Source organism: Podarcis tiliguerta, assembly GCF_965153285.1.
Source record: "Podarcis tiliguerta genome assembly, chromosome: 8".
NCBI lineage: Eukaryota > Metazoa > Chordata > Lepidosauria > Squamata > Lacertidae > Podarcis > Podarcis tiliguerta.
In genome coordinates this window covers 54,819,388-54,841,759 of record NC_139541.1, presented here as the reverse complement: position 1 = coordinate 54,841,759, position 22,372 = coordinate 54,819,388, and the positions used below count along the sequence as shown (strand labels likewise).

The window sequence follows — 22,372 nt, the reverse complement described above, 5'->3', positions numbered from 1 at the left end:
TTCAGCCGCGAGCGAAAGAAGGCGGAGCTAGCCCAGCATGTTCAGCTGCGCCTGTGCGGCGGTTTCATCGCCCCCTACCTTTCCCCTACCACAGAGCATGCGCCGTGCCTATGGCCTGATGGGGGTTGTAGTTCCCTCATCTTGAGGAGCTGTGATAAAGCGGGCGCGGGCTGGGTTAGTGTCAATGGGAAGAAAATATTTCTGTGTATTGCTTGCTTTGGTTATTATATCTCCATAATCGCGAACCTCTAAGCTGCTAGCAAAATCGGGGACAACTGAGGCCACTCTGCTTTTCTTTATGGGGCCGAAGGGGTCTTACAAAGAGGATGGAAGTCTACCCAGCAAGCCAGAAGAAATTCCATTATAGTTCGTTATTAGACACTCTCATTACATACTAATGGAGCTATCATATTATTTCTATCACGAATTACTTCCTTTAAAGCATCTTGGAGAAATTTCACAATACCATAAAAAAATCTGTAAAACAGTTAAAACAACTGCATGTACAAAAATAGTTAAAATCATTTACATTATAATGAGTAATAAATTAATCGCCTTCTAAACCCCATCTCGAGGTGAGTTTACACATAAGATATTTAAAAGCTCAAGAACAACAAATACATTTAAAACAAGACTCGTAGTACTGTACATTTATCCAGCTAGGGAAAGCCCATCGGAACAAAAATGCCTTCAGTTGTTTCTGGAAAGTGCAGATAGCGGGTGCCTGGCAGAACTGCACAGGTATGCTCTTCCACAAAACAGTCAGCCACACAAAAGCCCTGTTCCGAGTTTCTGTGGAAGGGGCTCCTGCAGACCATGATGGCCTGTTGGATGCAAAATAGGCAGCCTCTCAAGTAACCTGGTTCTCAGCTATGTGGGGACTTAAATGTTAGTAGCCCAGTTTGAACTTTGTTTGGTAACAGACTGGCAGCAAGTGCAAATCCCAGAAGCAGGATGCTGCTGTATGTTGGTGGTAGTTTCCCCGCTACAAGCAACCTAGCCGCCACATTCTGCACCAGTTACACCCTCTGGACCAACCCCAAGAGTAGTATTAAAAGAATTACAAATATAAAAACAATTTCAAATCCAGTATGGATACTGGCTGAAATAATCATCTCCACTCAGAAGGGTTGTTGAAAGAGACCCTCACTAAAGATAAGAGCAAGGCAACATGACCAATTTCCAATTTTCTGAGTTAAGAGATAGAAACTCCCTGCTATTAATGCATAAGAGGTCTTGAATAGCTATTTGTTGTAGCGTTTATGATCAAACAGCAGCTAGGTATTGTACTTCTGCCCAGTGTCCACTCAATCCTCAGAGCTTCAAAGGATGAAGAGGCACTTCTGGAATAAAACTGAAATGTTTATTTAATTACACTCTTTCTAGATTTCGGGCTTGGTGGTTTCACAAGTTAGGCACAAAACACCAGTGTTCATCAAGTCACCCACACCTTTATTTGCCCCATATGCTTTCCATGGTTTATTGCTGAATTGGAACAAGTGGCAAGGTCAGTGCTTTTTTTCTGGGGGGACACGGATACGCATACCCTTAAACATTTTGTGAAACTAAGTTTGGCCTCATTGAGAGGCAGTATTTCAATATGAGTAGGAAAATGAGAGTAACCCTAAACATTTTTTTAGAAGGAAAAAAAGCACTGCGCAAGGTAGGCTTTTCCCATCTGCTCAGCCCCTTCTAGGATTTAATATTCCCTGAAGGAATCAAAACTGGGTTCCCCGTTAACTGAACTCAGATAGTTCAAACCCCAACTGCCCACACTGACAGTCACTGTCTATCCTCACATATAGTCCCTCTCTCATACACATGGAGAGTCCCTACCTGATGGTTAAACTGTCGCCTCACTTAACACCCCCCCCCCCCGTTCGGATTGAGTGCTGGCCCTACCAGCTTACACTGGTCTCTGGGTCATCTGGAAGCAGACCCAGGGCCTGTCCATCACAGAGGCAAGTCTTCAACAGATTCCAACAAGACGGTAGAGATGGCGCCCATCTGATATGTGATGGGATTAAGTTACAAAGGGTAGGAGGTGCCACCACACTAGAAGCCCAATTCTGACATCACACAAAATGAGCCTTTGCTGAGGTGATATCAGTAGGATGCCCTCTCCTGCAAGTACAATAGTTGGTAAGGTATTCAAGGGAGGTGATAATATTTTAGGTAACCTGGTCCCAGGTTGTAGAGGGCTTTGTATACCACTACCACTAGCACCTTGAATGTTGCCCAGTGGCTAATTGGCAGCCAAGGGGTTGAACATGTGGCCTTCTGAATGAGAAGAATGTACTTATTGCTGAGTTATGACCCTTCCCTATAGCAAGCTTCAAGGCTGATAAAATATTTGAACAAAGCCAAATTAAGAGATAAATATACCTGTTGCTGTTGTTGTTTAGTCGTGTCCGACTCTTCGTGACCCCCATGGACCATAGCACACCAGGCACATCTGTCTTCCACTGCCTCCGGCAGCTTGGTCAAACTCATGTTGGTAGCTTCGAGAACACTGTCCAATCATCTCGTCCTCTGTCATCCCCTTCTCCTTGTGCCCTCAATCTTTCCCAACATCAGGGTCTTTTCCAGGGAGGCTTCTCTTCTCATGAGGTGGCCAAAGTATTGGAGCCTCAGCTTCACGATCTGTCCTTCCAGTGAGCACTCAGGGCTGATTTCCTTAAGAATGGAGAGGTTTGATCTTCTTGCAGTCAATGGGACTCTCAAGAATCTCCTCCAGCACCATAATTCAAAAGCATCAATTCTTCGGCGATCAGCCTCCTTTATGGTCCATATTTATTTGATAAATTTCTATGCCTAAGAAGAGTCCTGCTGGATCAGACCAAAGACCTGTCTAGATACTCAGTCACATCACTGATCCACCTAGCTTAGTTTTGTATTCACTTCTAGGGCAACAACTTGAAGAGTTCTAAAACAAGGCCCAAACAAGGCCATCCTCCTCCCCTTGCATGGAGGATCTCTACACACATACCTCAGTGTACTTATATATATAAACCTCCATCACACACTGACGGAATGGCACCAGTGTGGAGGGCCACTGGGTGCATCAGCAGCATGGGTGAGGTTTATTCCACTTTTCCAGCTGATGCACATGGAGCACAAGGGACTCATAATGCAGTTTCTTGAAATAATTTTAAACAACTCTTGTATTGTTAATAGAACACACCCCCTAGGTTGGGAACAAACTGATATTGGGCATAACATGCTAGGAGGACACTTTCAGTTAACATTCCAAAGGATCTTTGCTGAATGGGATTCACTTGTGAGTAAACTTTACAGAAGCATCTTTGCCATAAGAGAGAGCATTGCATGGGAAACATGTTTTAATTTTGCTTTCTGTTGATTGAGAAAATGTGATGCCTTTAACAGTATGAAGGCTCTAGTACAGTCTTTGCCCTCCTGGTGTCCTGAACCCCTAGCGCACCTGGCAGCAAGTCTCCACTGGTACATACAGTCCCAAAACGTAGTCCCGTAGAGCTCCTGGAACATCCAAACCAAGGTCCATCAATGTGGGAAGCTGAGCAGACCTCCTCACCTCCTACTTCATTTTTATACCATGAATGTTGACTGCAGCATCTGGGTTTGACAAAGCATGTGACCCTACCTTTCCTGAGCTTACTCCAGCTGAGGACTCACACACCTCCTTCCAGAGCTAACAAGCCCCTCCCTGGCCAGCTACCCCTCTGGGGACGAGTCCTGCTCCTCTGGTTCCTCTGGATCCCCTAGCCATCCTCTACTGCCCTTGAGTACTTTCTATGCCCCCAACCTCTCCTTCTCCACCTCCAGCTTGCCCCGGTGTATACCAGTCACGGCTACACATCTTGCTGGGTTGTCCTCTCTCCTCATTGTCCTGCCAGTTCATGACACCTTGTGTTCTTCAGATGTTTTGGGCTGCAACTCCCATCAGCCTGTCACTGTACATATGTGAAATGTTTTGACTCCTCTAAACCCCTATCATATATTTTTTATTTGGTCATTTTTACCCTGCTTTTCAGCCAAAAAGGCTCCCAGAGAGGCTTACATACTACCAAAACAGGCAGTCCCTGGCCTACAGGTTTATAATCTAGAAAAGAAAAACATGGCACACAAGGGAAAAGGGCGGCTTATTTGTGGTTACATTCTGGTGTCAGGTGAAGACTTTTTAAAAATCCCCCTAGGGTTGTTGTTTTTTTAAAAAAATAATCTGTGGCTTTGGTTTTGTGCATGTGTGATTTTTCAGACACCTGGTTTTATGCTTTCTGCTGGAATTTTGTAGGCAGAAATTTGTTTGATTTTGTTATTTTTATTGTATGTGAACATTTTATGTTGTGAGCTTATACAAATATGGTTCTACAAATGTAGTTAAGTAAATAAATAATCTAAAGTGAGGGCAGCTGCAAAACAACTGTCAAAGGTAGCAGCTGGAAGAAGGCAGACAAAAAGCCCCTCTGTGTCCTCTACCCCTTGGATCCCACCTGGGCTTGCTGCGTTTCTTGGCAGTTGCCCCAGAAAGACTCCAAATGGAGGGAGGGAGAGGAGGAAGGGAGAATTTGTGGCCAGGGAGAGGGGTGCTTTAAACAAAGAGATGTGCTACTACAAATTTATGTTTTGTGATTGGGATCTATGGAGATGTAAAATAGCAGAAGGCTACACTCTGGATAAAAGGAATTTTCTCAGGATACAAGCAACAGCATCATAGGCACAACCCCTAGTTTGCAGACTAGGTGGTACTCAGCATTTCCCCAGTCTACAATCTACACCCCCTACAGCTCCAAATCTACTCCCAGCTTGGAGGGAGAATGCTGGTACATATAGGTGTGTGTACTGCATTAAGCATTCTTTCTGAAATATAGGTATGTATATGGTAGCCTCATGCTAGAATAATTGGACCCACCAACTTGTGTGAAGCCGACTCTCAGAGAGACACTGATTGAAAGCAGATGGCATGAATTCACTGGCTGCTTTATCAGCCAAGCGTATTTCCTCTGGAAATTCCCTGTGGAGCAAGGGAGTGGAGGAATAGATAGATGAGAAAGAAAGAGAAAAAAGAGGAATATCCATCCTACTCTATAAATAGCACAAGCTATATAGGAGCACAAGAGTGGCCTTGCTAAGATAGGCATAGGCTAAATTTTAACACACACTAAAAACTAAAGATACAAGGAAGACTAGATGTTAATGGCTTAAATGTATTTATTTCTTTTCAATAAATTGTGTACTGCCTTTCTCCTACAAATAAGAACAATTTGCCATTAAGTACAATTATTATTATTATTATTTGTTGCTCAGTACTAAAAATTATCTCAAAACAAGTTAGTCTTTAGTTAGTTGTACAACTAATAAGAGGAGCAAGAACTCCCTAGGGTGGCAGTTAAAAATATTTTTAAAATGATGGTGGTGGTGACCCACAACCAGTAATTAAAATTACCCACCAAAGACCTGAGTGAATAAGATAGGGTTTATGTGGTATGTAAGATAACGACCAATGTGCCAGGCAAGTCTCCCTGGGGATGGCAAGCACTCCTTGGAGGAAGGATAGGATGAAAATGAGATGAACAGTTTAGGCCAAGTTGCCTCCCCTTTCACTACTGTCTCTCTTGTGTAGTTTTCAGGCCAAGGATCTATTCTTTGTAAAGTGTCATGTGAACAGATGGCAATATAAAGCTAATGATTATAGCTGGACAAGAGGGGTTCAGGTGAAATTATCTGGAAACTTGAGTTTCTTAGCTACTATGGCAGCCTTCCCAAATCTGGTGCCCCCCAGGTGCTTTGAACTACAATTCCCAACAGCTCCCATAGCACCAGCACAATACAGCTGTGCTGGCTGGGGCTGATTGAAGCTCAAAGCATACGAAGGGCACCAGCTCTTTTTGTTTATATAGCGTATCACAGAAGTGCCCTTCATTAACAAAAGCCCTCCAGTTTTATTTGTATATAAATGGTGGGGAGAACAAATAGGAGCCTTGAGGTGCTGGTGCATTTGGTCCTAGATTATTATTTTTATCTGAGCTTGCACTTGTTTCCCTTTAAGATACTCAGGAAAGCGTTTCATCACCTTCCCACCTAATTTGTGTGCTTGATAGAATGGAAAGGTCACCCCATTACACTGCCTTCGCCACCCTGGTGCCTTCCAGATGTTTTGAACCGCAGCGCCCACCAGCCCCAGGCAGCACAGTCACAACCCTATGCACATTTACCCGTAAGTCCCATTGAACACAGTGGGATTTACTTCTGAGATGACACGCACAAAATTGTTCTGCTAAGTTTCTCGGATAGAAAAGTTCCCCATCAACCTTGGTCCACCGTATAGTCTATTAAAGTGTGTTGGGCTCTTCTGAAGTTAGTGGTAAAGATTCAAGTTATCCTGTTGATATCAATGATGCAGCGTTGCTGCCCCTCTCCTCAGCTGGGCAGTGCTGCACGAGGATGCTTCTGAAACAGCATTCCTGGGCCCGGCGGGGCTGGGTGCAGCGGGCTTCCTCCGCGCCCCTGGCACCAAAAATGGTGGGTGCCTGCCCCTCCATATGGAATGTTGTACGGGTTGGAACACCCAGGGCCCCCCGCACCCAGGGCCTATGATACCACTAGAGCTGTGGTTCCCAATTAGCTAAGTCCCCCTGTTTTTCAAAAGCCTATTTTAGGGAGTACTTTTGGACTTCCTATTTTTCGTTATTATTTTTTTGATATCTCTGTGCTAGTTTTTGTTGTATAAATGGTGCCACGGACCCCCTGTGTGGGTTACGTGGACCCTCTGGGGTCCACGGACCAACAGTTGGTAACCACTGCACTAGTCTTTCCATGCCCACTGCCCAGGCTTGCGCCCCAGGAGAGTCACTTTGGTGCTGCCTACGCAGCGGTTTGACTTCACCCCTGGAGGAATGCTCCATGGTCTCTCGGGACAGACGGATGCCAACAAACATGTTGAGATCGGGTGAGGAGGGATGAGAGCTTTAAAATGCAAATGATACATACATACATGCATGCATGCATGCATACATATGTATCTATTAGATTATATTTTAAATGCGTTATTGTGAAATACCAGTAAGTGTAAGAGCTGCGGGTGATTGCAGAATGCTAACTTCAACGGGGCTACGGAATTTCCTTCGTAAGATCCAGGGAGGGGAAAGGGGAGGACCTTTCTCCCGGCTCCTCCTCGATGCTGCAGAGAGAAGAGAGGAAAACGCTGAACGTGCTTCGCGCGAACATTTTTGGCCCTCGGCGGTTGCCGTATCCACAGAGGCCGACCAAACCAAGGAGAAGCATACAGATTAAAAAGAGAGTGAGAGAAGACGCTCCCCACTCCAGCCCTCACTTCCGGGTTCCTTTTGACAGCCACCCGTGTGAGGAGCATAATGCGAAAACAACGGCATCGCCAAAAGGCTTTTCTACTTCGATGTGTAACCCTAGGGAACCCACTCTACCCAGAGCTCTCTATCGTGGAAGCCGGAAGTGTTTCTATGGTAACACTGAAGTTGTGACAGCCCGATTGAGAGAAAGTGGGGGATCCCCCGGAAGTAGTGGCGGTTGCTGCGTCAAAAGGGCGGGGCTTCTGCTGGGTGTCAAAGGTCAGTAAATATTGGTGACGTCAGACGGCCAAGATGGCGGAAGGGTGAGCGTAACTGGTATCGCTGGGAGTGGTGCCTTTGCGACTGGGGTGGGGGAGACCTGGGGGCGAATGAGGAGGAGGGGCGGGAGGTTGTGCCAGAGCTCCGCCTCGGGACCCCTGGACTGATTAGGCAGGAAAGAGTACCGCTGGTAATGCATAGAGTGCGTTCCTTTGGCCCTGAGTTAGTGTTGTTAGCCCCGCCCCCTCCCTCTTGAGTCTGGGCACTCTTGTTTTGTAGAGGCAGCCCTGGCGGTGGTCGCGAAGCCAGAAGATGAGGTGTGGGTTTTTCAGGGGAACAGGTTGCGGAGGAGAAAGGTAGGATTGTACTGTATGGTATGGGGGGCAGTTTAGGATTGCTTGGGGGTAGGGCAGCGTTGGCTGTATTGGGAAGAGATCTAGGAATTCGGGGTTAATAGTGCGGTGAGGCCTCAGAATTGTCAAAGTGGGCATATCTGGGGACAACTGGAAAAGAGGGTCCTGAAAAACATCTGCTTTGTTACAGCACCTCAAATGATGTGTTTGGATGTGTGGGACTTGGGTTCAGACTCTCTGGCAGCCTTGGGTAAGCCACTGTGTTGCAGTCTGACCCATTTTGTAGGTCTGTTGTTAATATACAAGATTATTCATCACTGACTCGCTTTTCCTTTCTCGCCATGTGCATCTGTTGAGCTGCCTTGTAAGGTAGTACCTTAGTGTGACAGATGGTGGGGGCATGCAGATTGAAGTGCAGTTGACTGCTATGCAGGGGGTTTAATGAGGAAGGCTGCTTGGCCAAGCCCTGCTCCTAGATCACTTGTATAGTCATTTATATACAGAATTCTAAAGTAGCAGTAGAATATGATCGTGGTTGTAGTGTGTTCCATGATGATGTATAATTGTGGCAAACTAGAAAGACTGTGTGTGGGAGGAGGGAACCAGTAAATCCACATTCTTTCACTACTCCCCAAACTAAATTGTATGATTTAAACAGGTGGCACAGAAGCCTCTAATTCACTTGTATGTCTTTGAGTCTGTGTGCTGTAAAAGCCTGAGTGATTATTTTGTTCATACCCTTTTTCATAGATTTCTAGTAAATACTGTAGGAGGCTTGAGTTTGTATTACATTTTTTGCATCATTCACATCATGTTGTAGGAGTTCAATAATATTTTCTTAAACTTAAATAAGTATTTAAATGCCTGCTAAGTTGTTAACGTGCTTTTTATTTTGTAATTGGTTGTTTTGTGAGGTAATGTTGAGAAAGGGCAAAAGAGAGAGAAGGAAGGAGGTAATGTGTAACAATTCATGAGAAAAATGGGAGCCTTGGTCTGCAGTAGTGCTTGAAAGTGTAGCACAAGTTTTGAAATTTTTGGAACTTGTGCCTAAGAATTTACAGTATTTTTCGCTCTATAACACACACCCGACCATAACACGCACGTAGTTTTTAGAGGAGGAAAATCCGTAGGCATGCCACCCGTAGGCATTCCCTCCATAACACGCACAGACATTTCCCCTTACTTTTTAAGAGGAAAAAAGTGAGTGTTATGGTGCAAAAAATACGGTAAATTATTATTCTATTTGTGGCAGGAGGAGGCCAAGCCAAGGACACAAGTGTAGTACCGTACTGATTTTAAGGTGTTTCTGCATTGGCTCTTGAAAGGGAAGGTCCTGAATTGGGGTTGGAAAAAGATTCTGTTAACATTTCATAGAAACAAAGGCTGCCGCTGTAGGATTTGCTGCAGTAGCTGACTGTTCTGCATTCTTTGTCTTGCGTTTATTATGTAAAATTCCCAATTTCAGCTTCATATGTTTGTCCTGTAATAGGGAAGATGGAGGCTGGTGGAGGAGCTGGCTACAGCAAAGCCTTCAGACAGTCAAAGATAAGGTAGGTGGGTCTGCTTTTTATCCACTGGTAAACTAGAGAGAGAGGATGTCAAAAAGATGCAGCTCAAACTCTGATATTTGGCCATGCTGCCTGAGGCTGGTGGGAGTCCATCATGGCCTGGGGGCATCAAGTTGGCTACTTCTGAATTAACGACTGATGACTCCCTTTGTAAGAAAAACCTCTTTGCTTATTATACTACTTAGTATTAGGTGCCAAGGAAAGGCCATGATCTTTGTGCCCCTGCTTATGAGCCTTTCTCAGGCACCTGCTTGCTAGCTGTTGGAAATGAAATACTGAACTAGTCCTGCCTGCCCCAACCTGGTATTATCCAGCTGTTTTGGACTACAGCTCAGTCCCACACAGCATGGCTGTAGGATCTTGAGGCTGATGGGAGTTGTTATTAAAAGCAGCTGGAGGACCTCAGGTTGGGAAAGGCTGAACTAGATTGGCCCAGCTTGGCCTGATCTGCCAGGGTAATACTTTGGTTCATTGGAGTAGCATTCACATCTCACAGTCAAGTTTCATGTATCTGTTATTGGAATTAAAAATGCTTGTTTTGGGATCAGTTGTGAACATGCTCCTGAAGCCACATGAGGTGATTGGAACAAGAGCTGTCAGGTGCTTATTGTTTTGGAAGTATGAATTCTGTTTTCTTCTCCTGATGGCCACACTCTTAGATTGATAAACACTTGGTGTTCTTTGATTGTTAACCCCCAACCCATGCTAACTACCACACTCATTGGAAATTCAGCCACAGTGTACCCAACACTAAGTATATTCTCCTCTCACTCTCTTGCAGTCCACAGAGGCCTTGGAGTTCATGAAACGTGACCTGACCGAGTTCACGCAAGTGGTCCAGCATGACACAGCCTGCACCATTGCTGCCACTGCCAGTGTGGTCAAGGAGAAGCTGGCTGTGAGTGGGCATCGAAAACAAAAATGGAGGGAGAGGCAGGGGCAGGAATGCATGTCGTTGGGAAGGGCTGGCAGGTTTTCATTTGTGTTTGCCATTTCCCTCTCCCCACAACTTTTTCATTATTCTCTTTGTTGATTTGGTGTATCAAGCCCATAGCAATGCTAGGCTTTGTGGGATACTGCCCACTCTGGTTCCTCTGCCTTAGATTAGTTTTCATTGTGAATTTCTTTGTTTTTGTGAAGACGGAAAGTTCCTCCGGTGCGACAGAGAAAGTGAGAAAAGGGCTCTCCAACTTCCTGGGTGTTATCTCCGACACATTTGCACCTTCACCAGATATGACCATTGACTGTGACGTCATAACCCTGATGGCGACCCCTTCTGGAACAACAGAGTTATACGACAGTGCCAAGGTGCCTCTAGCCTCTACCCCCAAAAGGTGGCCTCTGTCCCCGCCATTAATGTCTTGTGCTCATATGCTTCTCCCTGTCTGTCCTCTTCCAGGCTCGGCTGTACAGCCTTCAGTCTGACCCAGCCACCTATTGCAATGAACCTGATGGTAAGTTGGGGGCTGATTTGGACTGAAAAACCGCACAGTCAGTGAAGTGTTTGGGTGAACTATCTACCTGGAGGGTGACTGAAGTCCACAACATGCTGTTTGCTTTCATAAAGCAAAACCTGATGGGATGGCCCAGATTTTGAAATGCAGGCCTTACTAAATAAAAAAGTAACTTCTAGGTTTGGGTGCTGCAGTAGAAAGGTCCGAAGGAGGTAGGGTGACAGGTGCATGATGCAGTGGAAGCGTTATGCTTCATCATGGGAGGCTATTCTCAGAATTCCTGCTCAGCCACAGGTGACCTCTGGCAAGTGGGACATTTTGCAAATAATGAGGAAGGGTTGCAAGGCACCTGCTTCTCATGAAAAGCCAAGTTGCACCTTCCCCTCCCCTCTCCTGCTGCTTTCCCCCACCCTCTGCCACTCCCCCTATCCTCACAGTCTTCTGTACCAGACTGGCAAGGGTGAAGCTACCCTGCCACCTTCTTGGCCTGGAGAGGCAGCCAGGATAGTTTTGCACTCCACTTTCCAGCCATTAGTGGCTGCATACACATGCTGGTCTTTTAAGGTCAGAAGAGTCAGTTCTGGCAGGCTGACATCCTGCCTGGAAAATAGGTGTGTGGGCAGAAATCATGGAAACTTGAGCCTAAGAACAGTGTAATGCAGGGGTGTAGAAGCTTTTGAGGCTAGCTAACCCATATCCTTATCACCCCAGCCCTGGAGGGCCAACTTGAACCCCCTAGCTGGACAAGATTGGCCCACAGTCCAGAGGTTTTACATCCATGGCATAGCCTGACCTCTGCCATCTGCAGAGTGCCTTAAGAAAGGGCAGAAACTGTAAACAAATGTGTGGGAAGTCTCCTGGTGGATGCCTGCCTGCCAAACCTGCTTGGGGGATGCCAGCTTGGAATGTTAAATCTACATACAGGTGGAGGGTGGGGAGGCATTTTGTGAAATTAGTTGAATCATGTATTGTTGTTGTTTCATTTGTTCCTTGTCTTAGCCAAAAAATCTCAAGATGATTAATAATAAAGGATACAATACAAATTCCAAAATTATATAGGAGATTCAAAGCACTGAAAGTGATCATACTTAATAATTTAAGATATAGAGGATTTAAATAATCTTGGAAGAATATAGATACGTTATTTCTACCATATGTTTATGTTTTATACCTATGCTATTATTTTTTCTATTAGTTTATGTATGACTGTAACCTAGTATGTGTTGAAGATGAGATATAGCAGCAAAGCATGCATATATATGTGTGTGTGTCTGATATATATATATATGTGTGTGTGTGTAATATGTGTGTGTGTGTGTGTGTGTGTACATGTATATGTATATGTATATATAAATAAAATGGCCAGAGCAGCAAGAAAAGGAGAGGGGGAAAATAATCATTATATATTTGGGAAAAGAGGCAAGTCTTTAACTGGTGCCAATATGATGTTGATGTAGGTGCCAGGCAAGTTTCTTTGGGAAGAGAATTCTGCTGAAGAGGCCCCTTCGTGCCTACCATTTCTTTGTTTTTCTTGTATCATTTACACACACACACACACACACACACACCCAGCCGAATACTATCTTGGTGATGCAATGTCATTGTACTGGAGTAATTTCCCTGTGTGGCTATTCATTTTATTTAAAAAAGAATGACAGAGCAAAGACATAATAATGGTTAGGAAAATCACCCTTCTTCTTTCTATAACACTCTAATTTGGGATGACCCAATTTGATTTGGTGGTAGGTTCAGGAAAGGTAAAAGGAATCAGCAGTTTTACACAAGGCATAATTAACTTTTGAGATTTACTGTCGCCAAACATGGGGTACCTATATTGTAAAGGGCTTTAAAGAAAAGGATTGAACAGATTCGTGGCATGATCTCTCAACAGCATTGAGGCCAAATGAACATAGTTAAAGGAACTTTTCGTGTGCAGAGCCGCTGCTTATATTATGGGGATGAGGCCAAAGGGGGGCTTCCCCTTTTACTTTTTGTCATGGCAACCTTAGGTACTGTCTTCAGAAAGCATATTCCACTAAAGCCAGGAAGGTGTGGATGTGTCAATGTCCAGACATTGAGAATTTCAATGTGTCTAATCTTCCAACCCCCATCCACCATTTGAGCTCTCTGTAATATATCTCTGTCTGTAAGCCTCTCTCAAATAGCAGACTTACTGAAATCAAGGCTTCTCATCCATGGCTATAGTTCCACAGTTAAGCAGGCTGTGCTTTATCTCTTAAAGTCCATGTCACTTTGTTTACACTGCCAAAGTAGCTTTATCTCACAAGCAGCAGAGTGGCAGGAACCCCGTTGTCATAATCACACACAGCACAGCATACATTACAGGAAAAACAAGTTAACGTAATTTTCACCACTGCCTCCTTGAGCAACTGCAGTCTGTCATGGTGTAGTGCTGGTTTTGGTTTGTTGTCCAACAAACTTTGGCCATTTAAGAACATAAGAGCCTGCTGGATCAGGCCAGTTGTCCATCTGATGCGGCATATTGTTCTCACAGTGACAAAATAGATGGCTGTAGGAAGCATACAAGCAAGACAGACTTGAGTGCAACAGCACTCTCCCCTCCAGTGTTTTCCAGTAACTGGTATTCAGAAGTATACTGCCTCCAGCCATGGAGGTAGAGCATGGCCATCTTGGTTAGTAGCTGTTGTGGGCTTTATCCATGAATTTGTGCGATCCTCTTTTAAAGCCATCCAAGAACCATCACTGCGTCTTGGGGGAGCGAATTTTATATATGCTTTTTGGAAAAGTACTTTTGTTTGTCCTGAATCTTCTAACATTCAGCTTCATCGAAGATCCCTGAGTTCTAGTGTTATGAGATAGGGTCAGAAACCTTTCTCTGTCCACTTTCTGCGCACCATGCATAATTTTGCCATTTATTTATTAGGTTTGTGTACGGTCCTTCCTCTGAAGGTCACAGGGCAGTTCATAACACGATACAAAGTGAAAACGCAAAATACATAATGCAACCAACAAACACATTTAAAAAGTCATAGAATGATAATCAGCCAAATGCCTAGTTGAAGACAAATGTTTTTACCTGGCACCTAAGGATAATGTAATGAAGGTGCCAGGCAAGCCTCCTTGGAGAGGGCATTCCAGAAACAGGGAACCATGACAGTAAGGCCTATGCTCATGTTGCCACCTTCCAGGTTTCTTTAACAATACTTTCCACCAGTCTTCCTGGGAAAGATGTTAAGCTAACCAGGCTGCAATTTTCCAGGATCCCCCTTGGTTCCCATTTCAAAGATTGGTGTTACATTGGTCACTTTCTAGTCCTCAGGTGTGGAAGCTGATTGTACCACTTCCACTTTGATATGGTGGTGTTTCTTCTATCCTCTGCAGGACCCTCTCAGCTCTTTGAAGCCTGGCTATTGCACTTCAACCTAGAGGAGAAGAAAGGGGCGATCTCGGAGTTGCTGGTGAACAGCCCTTCCATCCGCTCTCTCTACTCCAAGATGGTAAGGTGGTGCAGTGTGGCTTAGTCCCTTGATCTTCTGGGTCTTGTTTTCAAACAGTTGCTCTAGAAGTTAGCTGCTCACATTTATCTGTGGGGTGGTGCTGTTCTCTATTCTGAAGGAAGAGGCAGGGCTACAGAACATGTCCATTGCAATCCCTGTGTAATGCTTTTGAATGCAGAAAATTTGGTTCCTAACAGAAGATTCTAGGGAGCAGCAGTGTCTTAAAATCCTAGGGGTTTCTTCTCTTACCTCTTACAGACGTAATCTCTCCACCCATAATTCCCTACACACATTCAGCCATGCAGTCTGTCTTATTAGAGTCCCCCCAGTGTGGAGGAGTCTCTGTATATGCATGCAGGGCCTGTCTCACACTTGGTGTTGATGGGGCTATGGAGTGCAACCCCACAACTGCCTTGCTCTCCTGGGTGAACCTATGAGGGGGTTGTGTGTACTCCCCTAAGGTGATTCTGGTTTAAGACAACTGTATCCACTGCATCCCTGTTCATCCTTCTGTTTCCTTCTGTTGACATCAGGTGCCAGTGGCTGTGTCCCATTCTGAATTCTGGCAACGCTACTTCTACAAAGTCCATCAGCTGGAGCAGGTGAGTTTGTAGAGGTTATCTCTGGGAGCGACTGAGACAGAGTCAGTTTTTCTCCATTGCAGGATGCAGTAAGGGGCAACACAAGGGTGTTTGAAGGAGGGTGCAACAGTGTCTTTCCAGGACAGTCTTCTAAGTCACATTTCCAGAGAGAGGCTCTAAGTTCAGGGAAAGATGCTTATAGGCCTTTCTCATGTGCACCTGTGGGCACACAGAGTGGCTCATACCTCATCCCTTAATGCAGCTTGCTTGCCAAGCCCTTCCTGTCTGTTTTCTTGAAGCAGACAGTGTGTCACTTAGCATTCAGTTGCACTGTGGAACAGCAGAAATGTCCTAGACTTGTAGTATTCTTTGAGATTCTGGCCTACTCAGTTTGGGGGGTGGGAAGTGGTAAGAGAGTGCCGCTGCTTCAGACTACAGGAATCATGCTCTTATGAAGAGACTGGAGCAGTTGGAAGAATCAAGCATGCAAGTGGTAAGGCGGCATATGTGGTCACATTTCAAATGACTTGGTAGTCTAGATGCAAAGTGCAGCTTGAACTAAGGAGAAGTGGAAGGAGTGGCTGTTTTGTATGGTGAGGGATTGTTTGTTAGCAGGAAACTATTTGCTTGTGCCAAGACATTTTAAAGTCAAGCCTTTGTTAGCCCAAGTCTTGTCAGCCTGCCAGAATCATGAGCAATGAACACCAACAGGTAAACCTGCAGATGAGGGTTTACACTCAGGCCTATGGGGTTCCTGTTGATCTGTTCTGATGCTCAGGTGAGGATTTTCCATAGTACCTTCCAGGGGACTGAGGGCTTGCCTTGAGGCCTGGCCCCAGAAACTTCTGTCCTACTCTTGGGCATGTCCCTTTGGTTTAGCTCTATAAGTATTTCCTCTCTTCCCCTTCCTTGCCACCTTCCTTCCCATGTGCAGCTGTCAGAAATCTTTTCTCACCCAGGAGTATGAGCTCTTGAACTCTGCCTGCAGGGGTAGTCTTGTGCCCTCTCCCTGGTCAGCAGGTGAGCAACTTCTGACAGCCATCTGAATTCCTTTCTGTCCCAGGAGGAGGTCCGGAGAGAGGTTTTGAAGCAGCGGGCAGAACAAAGTGTTCATTCAGAGGAGCCAGGCTGGGAAGAGGAAGAAGGTTAGTGAACAGAAATTGCTTCCCAGCTGGGCAAGATGCCTGGAGGGGTCTTCTGGCCCTTTTGTTTATAGTTTCCTGCACTTTATGCACAATTTATTTATTGAAAAGTTGCCTACTGCATCTTTCCACTAATATCTTTTGGGGCAACTTCCATGCCAAATTAAAACCATGCAAGGATAAAATACAAAATAAAACTCAGATCAACATCTGAAGAGCATCTGCCTTGAGAACAAATACAATGACTAAACCACTCATGCTTTTTATCTCCAGAAATTGGGACAATAGAGAAGAATTCACTTGGTGCCTAAAAGAATAGTAAAGGGGAAGGGCCTTCCATCATTTTGGTGCAATGGTAGAAAAGGTCTTGTCTTTGGTAGCCACCTGTGTAACCCCTGAAGGTGGAGTTAATTGAAGCAAGGCCTCAGCTGATGAATTCAAGACATGAGCAGATCTACTTGATAGGTGACAGTTCTTTAGGTAACCAGTTCCCAGGTCATTCAGGCCTCCACATAGTTGAGAACCAGCATTTTGAAATCTTCTTGGAGACAGATTTGGAGTTGGTGTGTTTTCTTTAGGCCGAAAGTTGCAATATTGGCTGCCTCCTTAGCAGCTGGGCTTGTTTTGGCTGTTTAAACATGGTGAGGGCCACTGTTTGCTCCTTTCCTGATGGAGTCTGCAAACATGCTCTAGCCCCCTAAAGTTTTGCTCTACGTTGCAGTGCAAGAGTGGGTTTTTCTAGGCAAGTTGCCCATCCTCCTCTAACTGTTTCTGTTTGGGGATTCCCAGGTTAGTCTGCCTTGATGGTTAATGTAGCCTTATTGGTGTACAGAGTAACATAAGCCACACATATATATAAAGATGAGGCCCTCACCTGAAGTTTCACTAATGAATGCAGATGAAGTTTTTGCTTGTCTTATTGCACACAAAAATCTTAGGAGCTGTTTTGCTTAGCAGTGTTACAATTTTTGGACATTTTTAAAGCTTGGGAGAAAGGGAGAAAAAATTGCAGGCATCCTGGCAGGGGGAAATTAAATGGCTTATTGCCTGGTAGTGCCCTCATTGCTAAGAAATAACATGCCAGGAAGTACAAAAGAGAAGGGCAGGGGAGAGAAACCTTCCTTTTGTAGGGAAACTCTGGCATTATTAGTATTCAGAAGGCTGTAAGGAAAACTTCCTGATCAGTCTTTCCGTTACCAAGTCAGAGGGAAAAGCAAGAATTTCCCCCTGCTTGTTTCCCACTGCTCATTTTCCCCTGCTTATGAATGTCATCAGTGACACATTCACTCACCCGTTTTGCCTCACTCTCTCCCCTCTTCTACCACAGAGGAATTCCTTGGGTCATCCTCCTCCCAGTCTAACGTCTGCTCGCAATCTCCCCAAGAGGTGAAGCCAGCTTCCCCCACCTCTGCAGCAGTGCTCACTCCGACCCTAGAGGCATCGGTGGAAAGCTGGGCTATGCTGAGCACTGCCCCGGCAGAGGTGACTCCATCTGAAAGCAGCGAAAGCATCTCTTTGGTGACTCAGGTTGCAAACCCTGCTGCTGCTGCACCTTCTGCTGCTGCTTCACCTGCTGTGCCCTTACAGACTGGAGCCCAGCTCTCTGGGGCAGGGGACATCTCTCAGAGGCTGCAGGAAGCTACCGCAGAGGAGCAGACCTCACTCACAAAGCCAGCGGAGCCTGCACATCCTTCCCCAGCTGCTCCAGAGGCAAAGCCTTCCCCAGAGCAACCCAAGGAGCAAGTGGAGGCCAAGCCAGTGAGCAGGACAGAGACTCTGCGAGAGGACGGGCCAATGGATCTGCGACTCTTTGAACTCAACTCCGACAGCGGGAAATCCACGCCCTCCAACAATGGGAAAAAAGGTGGGTAGCCTGGACAGTGCTCAGTGAGCCAAACCTCAGCCCTCTGTAAATGTTCGTTAGCATGTGGAAAGTTACCCATTTGCAAGCCCCTCTTGACCCTTGACAGCTCTGGAACAACACCCATTTCCATGTTGGTGTGGTCTGGCTACAATGGTGTGGATGCCACACAGCCTTGAGTGCATTTGTTGTTGTTTAGTGATTTACTTCCTGCTGTGGCATTTGTGGTACATCAAAAGCCTTGAGCAGGGGACGCCTCTGTTGTTCTTTTCATTTCAGGCTCTAGCACAGATATTAGTGAGGATTGGGAAAAGGACTTTGACCTGGACATGACTGAAGAAGAGGTGCAGTTGGCCCTCTCCAAGGTGGACATCTCTGGGGAGGTGAGTCCTTGCAGGCAGCCAGGTCCAGAAGACCGTCCCTGGGGTTCTTGGGATGGTTGCAGAACAGCAAAGGCCTTTTGAAAAAAGGTTGCTGTTTGGTCACTGGCTTACTCCCAGGAAAGGGTTGTAGGGTTGCAGCCTAAAAAGGCTTTCAGAAGAGACAATGAGGACCTTATTTTTCTTTATTTTGTTGCTCACACCTTTGTGATACTGTGACACTAACATGTACATGACTTGTGTTGGACACAGGCGTGTCCTTGTGCTCCAGAAAAAATGCCATGCTTGCTCTTTTGTAGAAGGGGAGCAGCCAGGCACTGAGGAGGAGGAAGAGGAGGACTATCTTAATGCTTTAGTTCTCTCTCTGGCAAGACTGCTGACTGGGATCCAATGATTTGTATCTTCAAGGCCACATCTATTTTAGCTGATTTTGGGGGAACCACTTGAAGCATCTGTTGGGTTGGGCTATTTCAATTACATTTGTGTGATTTCCTCATTGCCAACAGCTGAAAGTCTGTAAAATTTTGATAATAAACCTGATTTGGATTGGGGGCTGAATAATTTTGATTGCAACTGTATATATGGATTCTAGTCTCAGGTTTTAATAGTGTTTCAGCAGCACATAGACTGGATTGCCTGGTTGGTTCTTTGCAAGGCAAAGGATCAATCAACTTAAAATGCTTTAATTTGCTGGCAGCTCTTGGTCTAATCCCGTGCACAATCATTGTGTGACCTCGGTCAGTGCTTGCTCTTTGTCCCTTTGTAACATCCTACCTTAAAACACCTTTCTTCTTGTGCTCCCTCCCTCTCCTACTGCAGATGGAAGATGAAGAATGGGAAGACTGGGAATAACATGGGGTCGTCACTTCCGTGGTGCATCTTGGTATCTTCCCCCACCCCCTTCCCCCCTCCGCACCATCCAATGTGAATTAAACCACAGAGCAACCGGTTCCTTTTTCCTGTGTAAATGTGTTCCGGGCTGGCTGCATCTCATCTCTGCTGAAATCCTGTTGGGGACCTTGGACCATAACCCACACTTGGATCCTGGTGGTGGCTGGTATCACGTGGGGCTGCTGAAGAGCCTCGGCAGAGGGAGTGGGGCACAGGGATAGGTGCATCTTCCCAGTAGGTCCTCTGGACTATTGCTTCTCTCAGAGCTGTCTCAGTGTGGATTTATTTTCCTTTGGGGAGGGCACGGTTTGAGGTGGGTGTCAGTTGATGGTGGTTTGGGGTGGGTGTGGGGTGAGTCTGACTGGGCTCTAGAAGATAATTAGGATTATTATGCCTGTTCTTCACTAGGCTGGCCACTTCCTAGCTGTGCCTCCTTCTGTGTGAGTGTTTTCATGAAACCCAATAAGCTTTTAGAGAAGGAGAAGACAACCCCTCTAGCATGGTGTCTGATTGCTCATACCCATTTCCCTTAGCATCTTGCACTGCCTGATAGGAAGCCAGGACATTGAAAAGCTGGGAGAGTCCTCTCATCCCTACCTATCCCTCCTGAACTGCTCCTTCTCTGCTTTTCTGGGACTTGAAGCACTTTTTAAAAAATAAAAATGAAATCTTAAGCTGAATCCTTGCTTAGCAGCACGTGACACTAGTGGGAGCATCTATAGCACAAGCTCCCCTGAATTGAACGCAAGTGGAAGGAGGTGTTCCTGCTGGGTTGTGCTGCTGAGACCTTCTTTGAAAAGGGCTGGGTGTGAGTTTCTGTGGAGCTGCTGAATGGTGCAAGTGCAGCTCCTCTGCTGGTGGCCTTGCTATTAGGCATCCCTGAGAAGCACTGACGGTCAGTGTTGAAGGACCAGCATTTGCCAAAGCCTCATGCTCCTCTTTCCCGCCCCCACTTGGGCTGATGCATTTGTCAATCTCTGTCTATGGCAGCCTTCGCCAACCTAGTGAAGGCTAGTATGTAGCAAGCCTCTGGAAAAACCCCATCCCCGGGGAGAGGTCTCTCGTGCTCCCCAACCTTGCCAAGAGCTACAACTGCCTACAAGGCTGTGTTCCTTCCTTGCCCGCATCCCTCTGACCTTCTCTAGGCATATCTGTTTCCTTTTGGTGCGATCCCCCCCTTCTCCTGATATGCTCCTTGCCACAACATAGTTGAGTCGAAAGCGTATGTAACTACTTGAGCATCTCTGACCTCAGAACTGATTAGCTCTGTTCATGCTTTTCTAAAATGGGTCCAAAATGGAAATGGGCTTCCTCTCCATTAGGAAGCTCTCATGCACAAACTCCGTTGAAGCAAATGGGAGTTGTGCAGAGGTTCAGCATCTCTCTGATGCATACAGCTGTGACAGGAAATGTGCTTATGTTCCTCCCCAATGATGCAATATACCTAGGGGGGCTTTCTGACTTAGGCTGGTTTCGTACCAGAGCCCCTGTGGTTGAGCCTTCAGAAGGATCTGATATTTGTTAGAGCCATCCAAAGGCGAATCCCTTCCAGCCTTCTCACGCTGCTGCTGCTCATTCATTCATCTTCTCAATAGTGCCTGGCTTCTTAAGAGTACCAGACAGGAATAAGAAAGTTCCTGCTACTTATTTCTCTTTCCTGCTCCTATTGGAAGCCAAACACTGCCAAAAGGAAAGTAAGGAAGTGAGCACGCAGCAGTGCTGTGCGAGAGCTGGAAGGAGGCTCTCCATGGGTCGCTTAGTAGCTGTCAGAATTTATAGCTGCTACAGTCACCTTTCCTAGAGGCTTCTGATGGTGTGGAGACATGTTTGCAGGCTCCTGTATGAGCCAGCCCATGTAAAGGAACCCCCATTTGGGGGAAACTAGCCACAGAGTCAGCCCTAAAAGCAGATTAAGGAGAGTGAAGCACCCAAGTTTCTTGGTTGCTTTGTTCACAGTATTTCTTGTTGTGTTTGTCCTCGGTTCGCATGAGCTGTTGATTCTGAAATGGGGATCAGTGGTGGAGCACATACATACATGCTGCATCCCTGTCTCGGTCCCTGCCATCTCCCTTTAGAAAGATCATGTAGCAGCAGGAGGTGGGTTTGGCCTTCTGCCCGAGTTGCTGGTATAAGGCCACTTCTATTCCTGTGATCTAAAACAGGATAGTTTTTTGGGGGGCAGGGTAGCGTGTGCCCCACTGCTCTTCTCCAGCATAGTGCAAAAATGAATGTTCCCTGCGTTTGCAGGTACGAGCTCCACCACAGTCTTGAGGGGGCTGCTTTTGGATGTGTCTTAATCATCCATATGAGGGCCTGGCTAAGCTACGGGACAAGAAGATAGTTTAGAAAATGAGCTATGTTCTATATCCCCTTGAAGACTGGATCTCATTGAGTTTAGCAGAGCATAGGGGTGCCAAGAATCAGTGGTGTGACATCTGCCTAGAAGAGCCCAAATCCAAGTGTCTGAGAAGGATGGTGGTTGTCAAGGGACATCTGTGGCTCCTGGGTCAGCTTGCTTTTTTAGATGTGTCTGTGTGATGATGGGGCAAAGCATGGTAGTAGAGAGCCAGATTCTGTTTCAAGGAGGTAGCCTGCCAAGGGGACGAGGCTCATTCCCAGTTGGGGTTGGGGAAAAGTACTGAGGCTCTGATTTCATCATAATTCTCCATAGTTCATTTTCTTCTCTCTTGGTTGTGCAATATTCTCTCATTTTTTAATTATACTGCAACTCCCTGGACTGTTTTCTAGCTGGGGTGAAGAAGTGACTCTAACAGCTGTTTAGTTTTGTAATGATGACTTTCTCCTGAACCTTTTACAGACTTGCCGTTAACAGCAATTAAAAGAGTTCTACAGAAATGGCCTGGTGATATTGGTTTCTTGACTCCTCCCCCCCCCCCCCCCCGCCAACCCTGTTGTCCAAGTAGGTGTAGCAGCCATAGTTTGGGAAGTGTGTGTTTTTTCAAATTCAGTTCAGATTCAAAGTCTTAGGAAGAACTTTCTGACGCTGATAACTGTTTGACAGTGGAATCAACAACTTCGGAAGTGGTACTTTTTCAACCGAGGTTGGCTGCCCACCTGCCAGAGATTCGTTAGCTTTG

General features: G+C 45.9%; 1 protein-coding gene across 8 annotated transcripts; it reads left to right on the top strand.

Annotated features, from left to right (window-relative positions):
- The first annotated feature begins 1,773 nt into the window (after window positions 1-1,773).
- On the top strand, window positions 1,774-22,130 carry BSDC1 (BSD domain containing 1). 8 transcript variants are annotated; one of them, XM_083453022.1, is made up of 12 exons: window positions 7,569-7,609; window positions 8,109-8,168; window positions 9,408-9,468; window positions 10,268-10,384; window positions 10,627-10,794; window positions 10,886-10,940; window positions 14,304-14,419; window positions 14,953-15,021; window positions 16,064-16,145; window positions 17,470-18,006; window positions 18,283-18,386; window positions 19,203-22,130. In XM_083453022.1, exons 1-12 carry the CDS (start codon window positions 7,599-7,601, stop codon window positions 19,233-19,235), a joined length of 1,413 nt encoding a protein of 470 aa, XP_083309148.1. In that variant the 5' UTR covers window positions 7,569-7,598; the 3' UTR covers window positions 19,236-22,130. The 8 variants fall into 8 exon arrangements, with proteins under 8 accessions (XP_083309146.1, XP_083309153.1, XP_083309152.1 ...); XM_083453021.1 differs by lacking the exon at window positions 7,569-7,609 and adding an exon at window positions 7,645-7,921; XM_083453020.1 differs by lacking the exons at window positions 7,569-7,609; window positions 8,109-8,168 and adding an exon at window positions 1,774-1,961.
- Window positions 22,131-22,372: the final 242 nt, after the last annotated feature.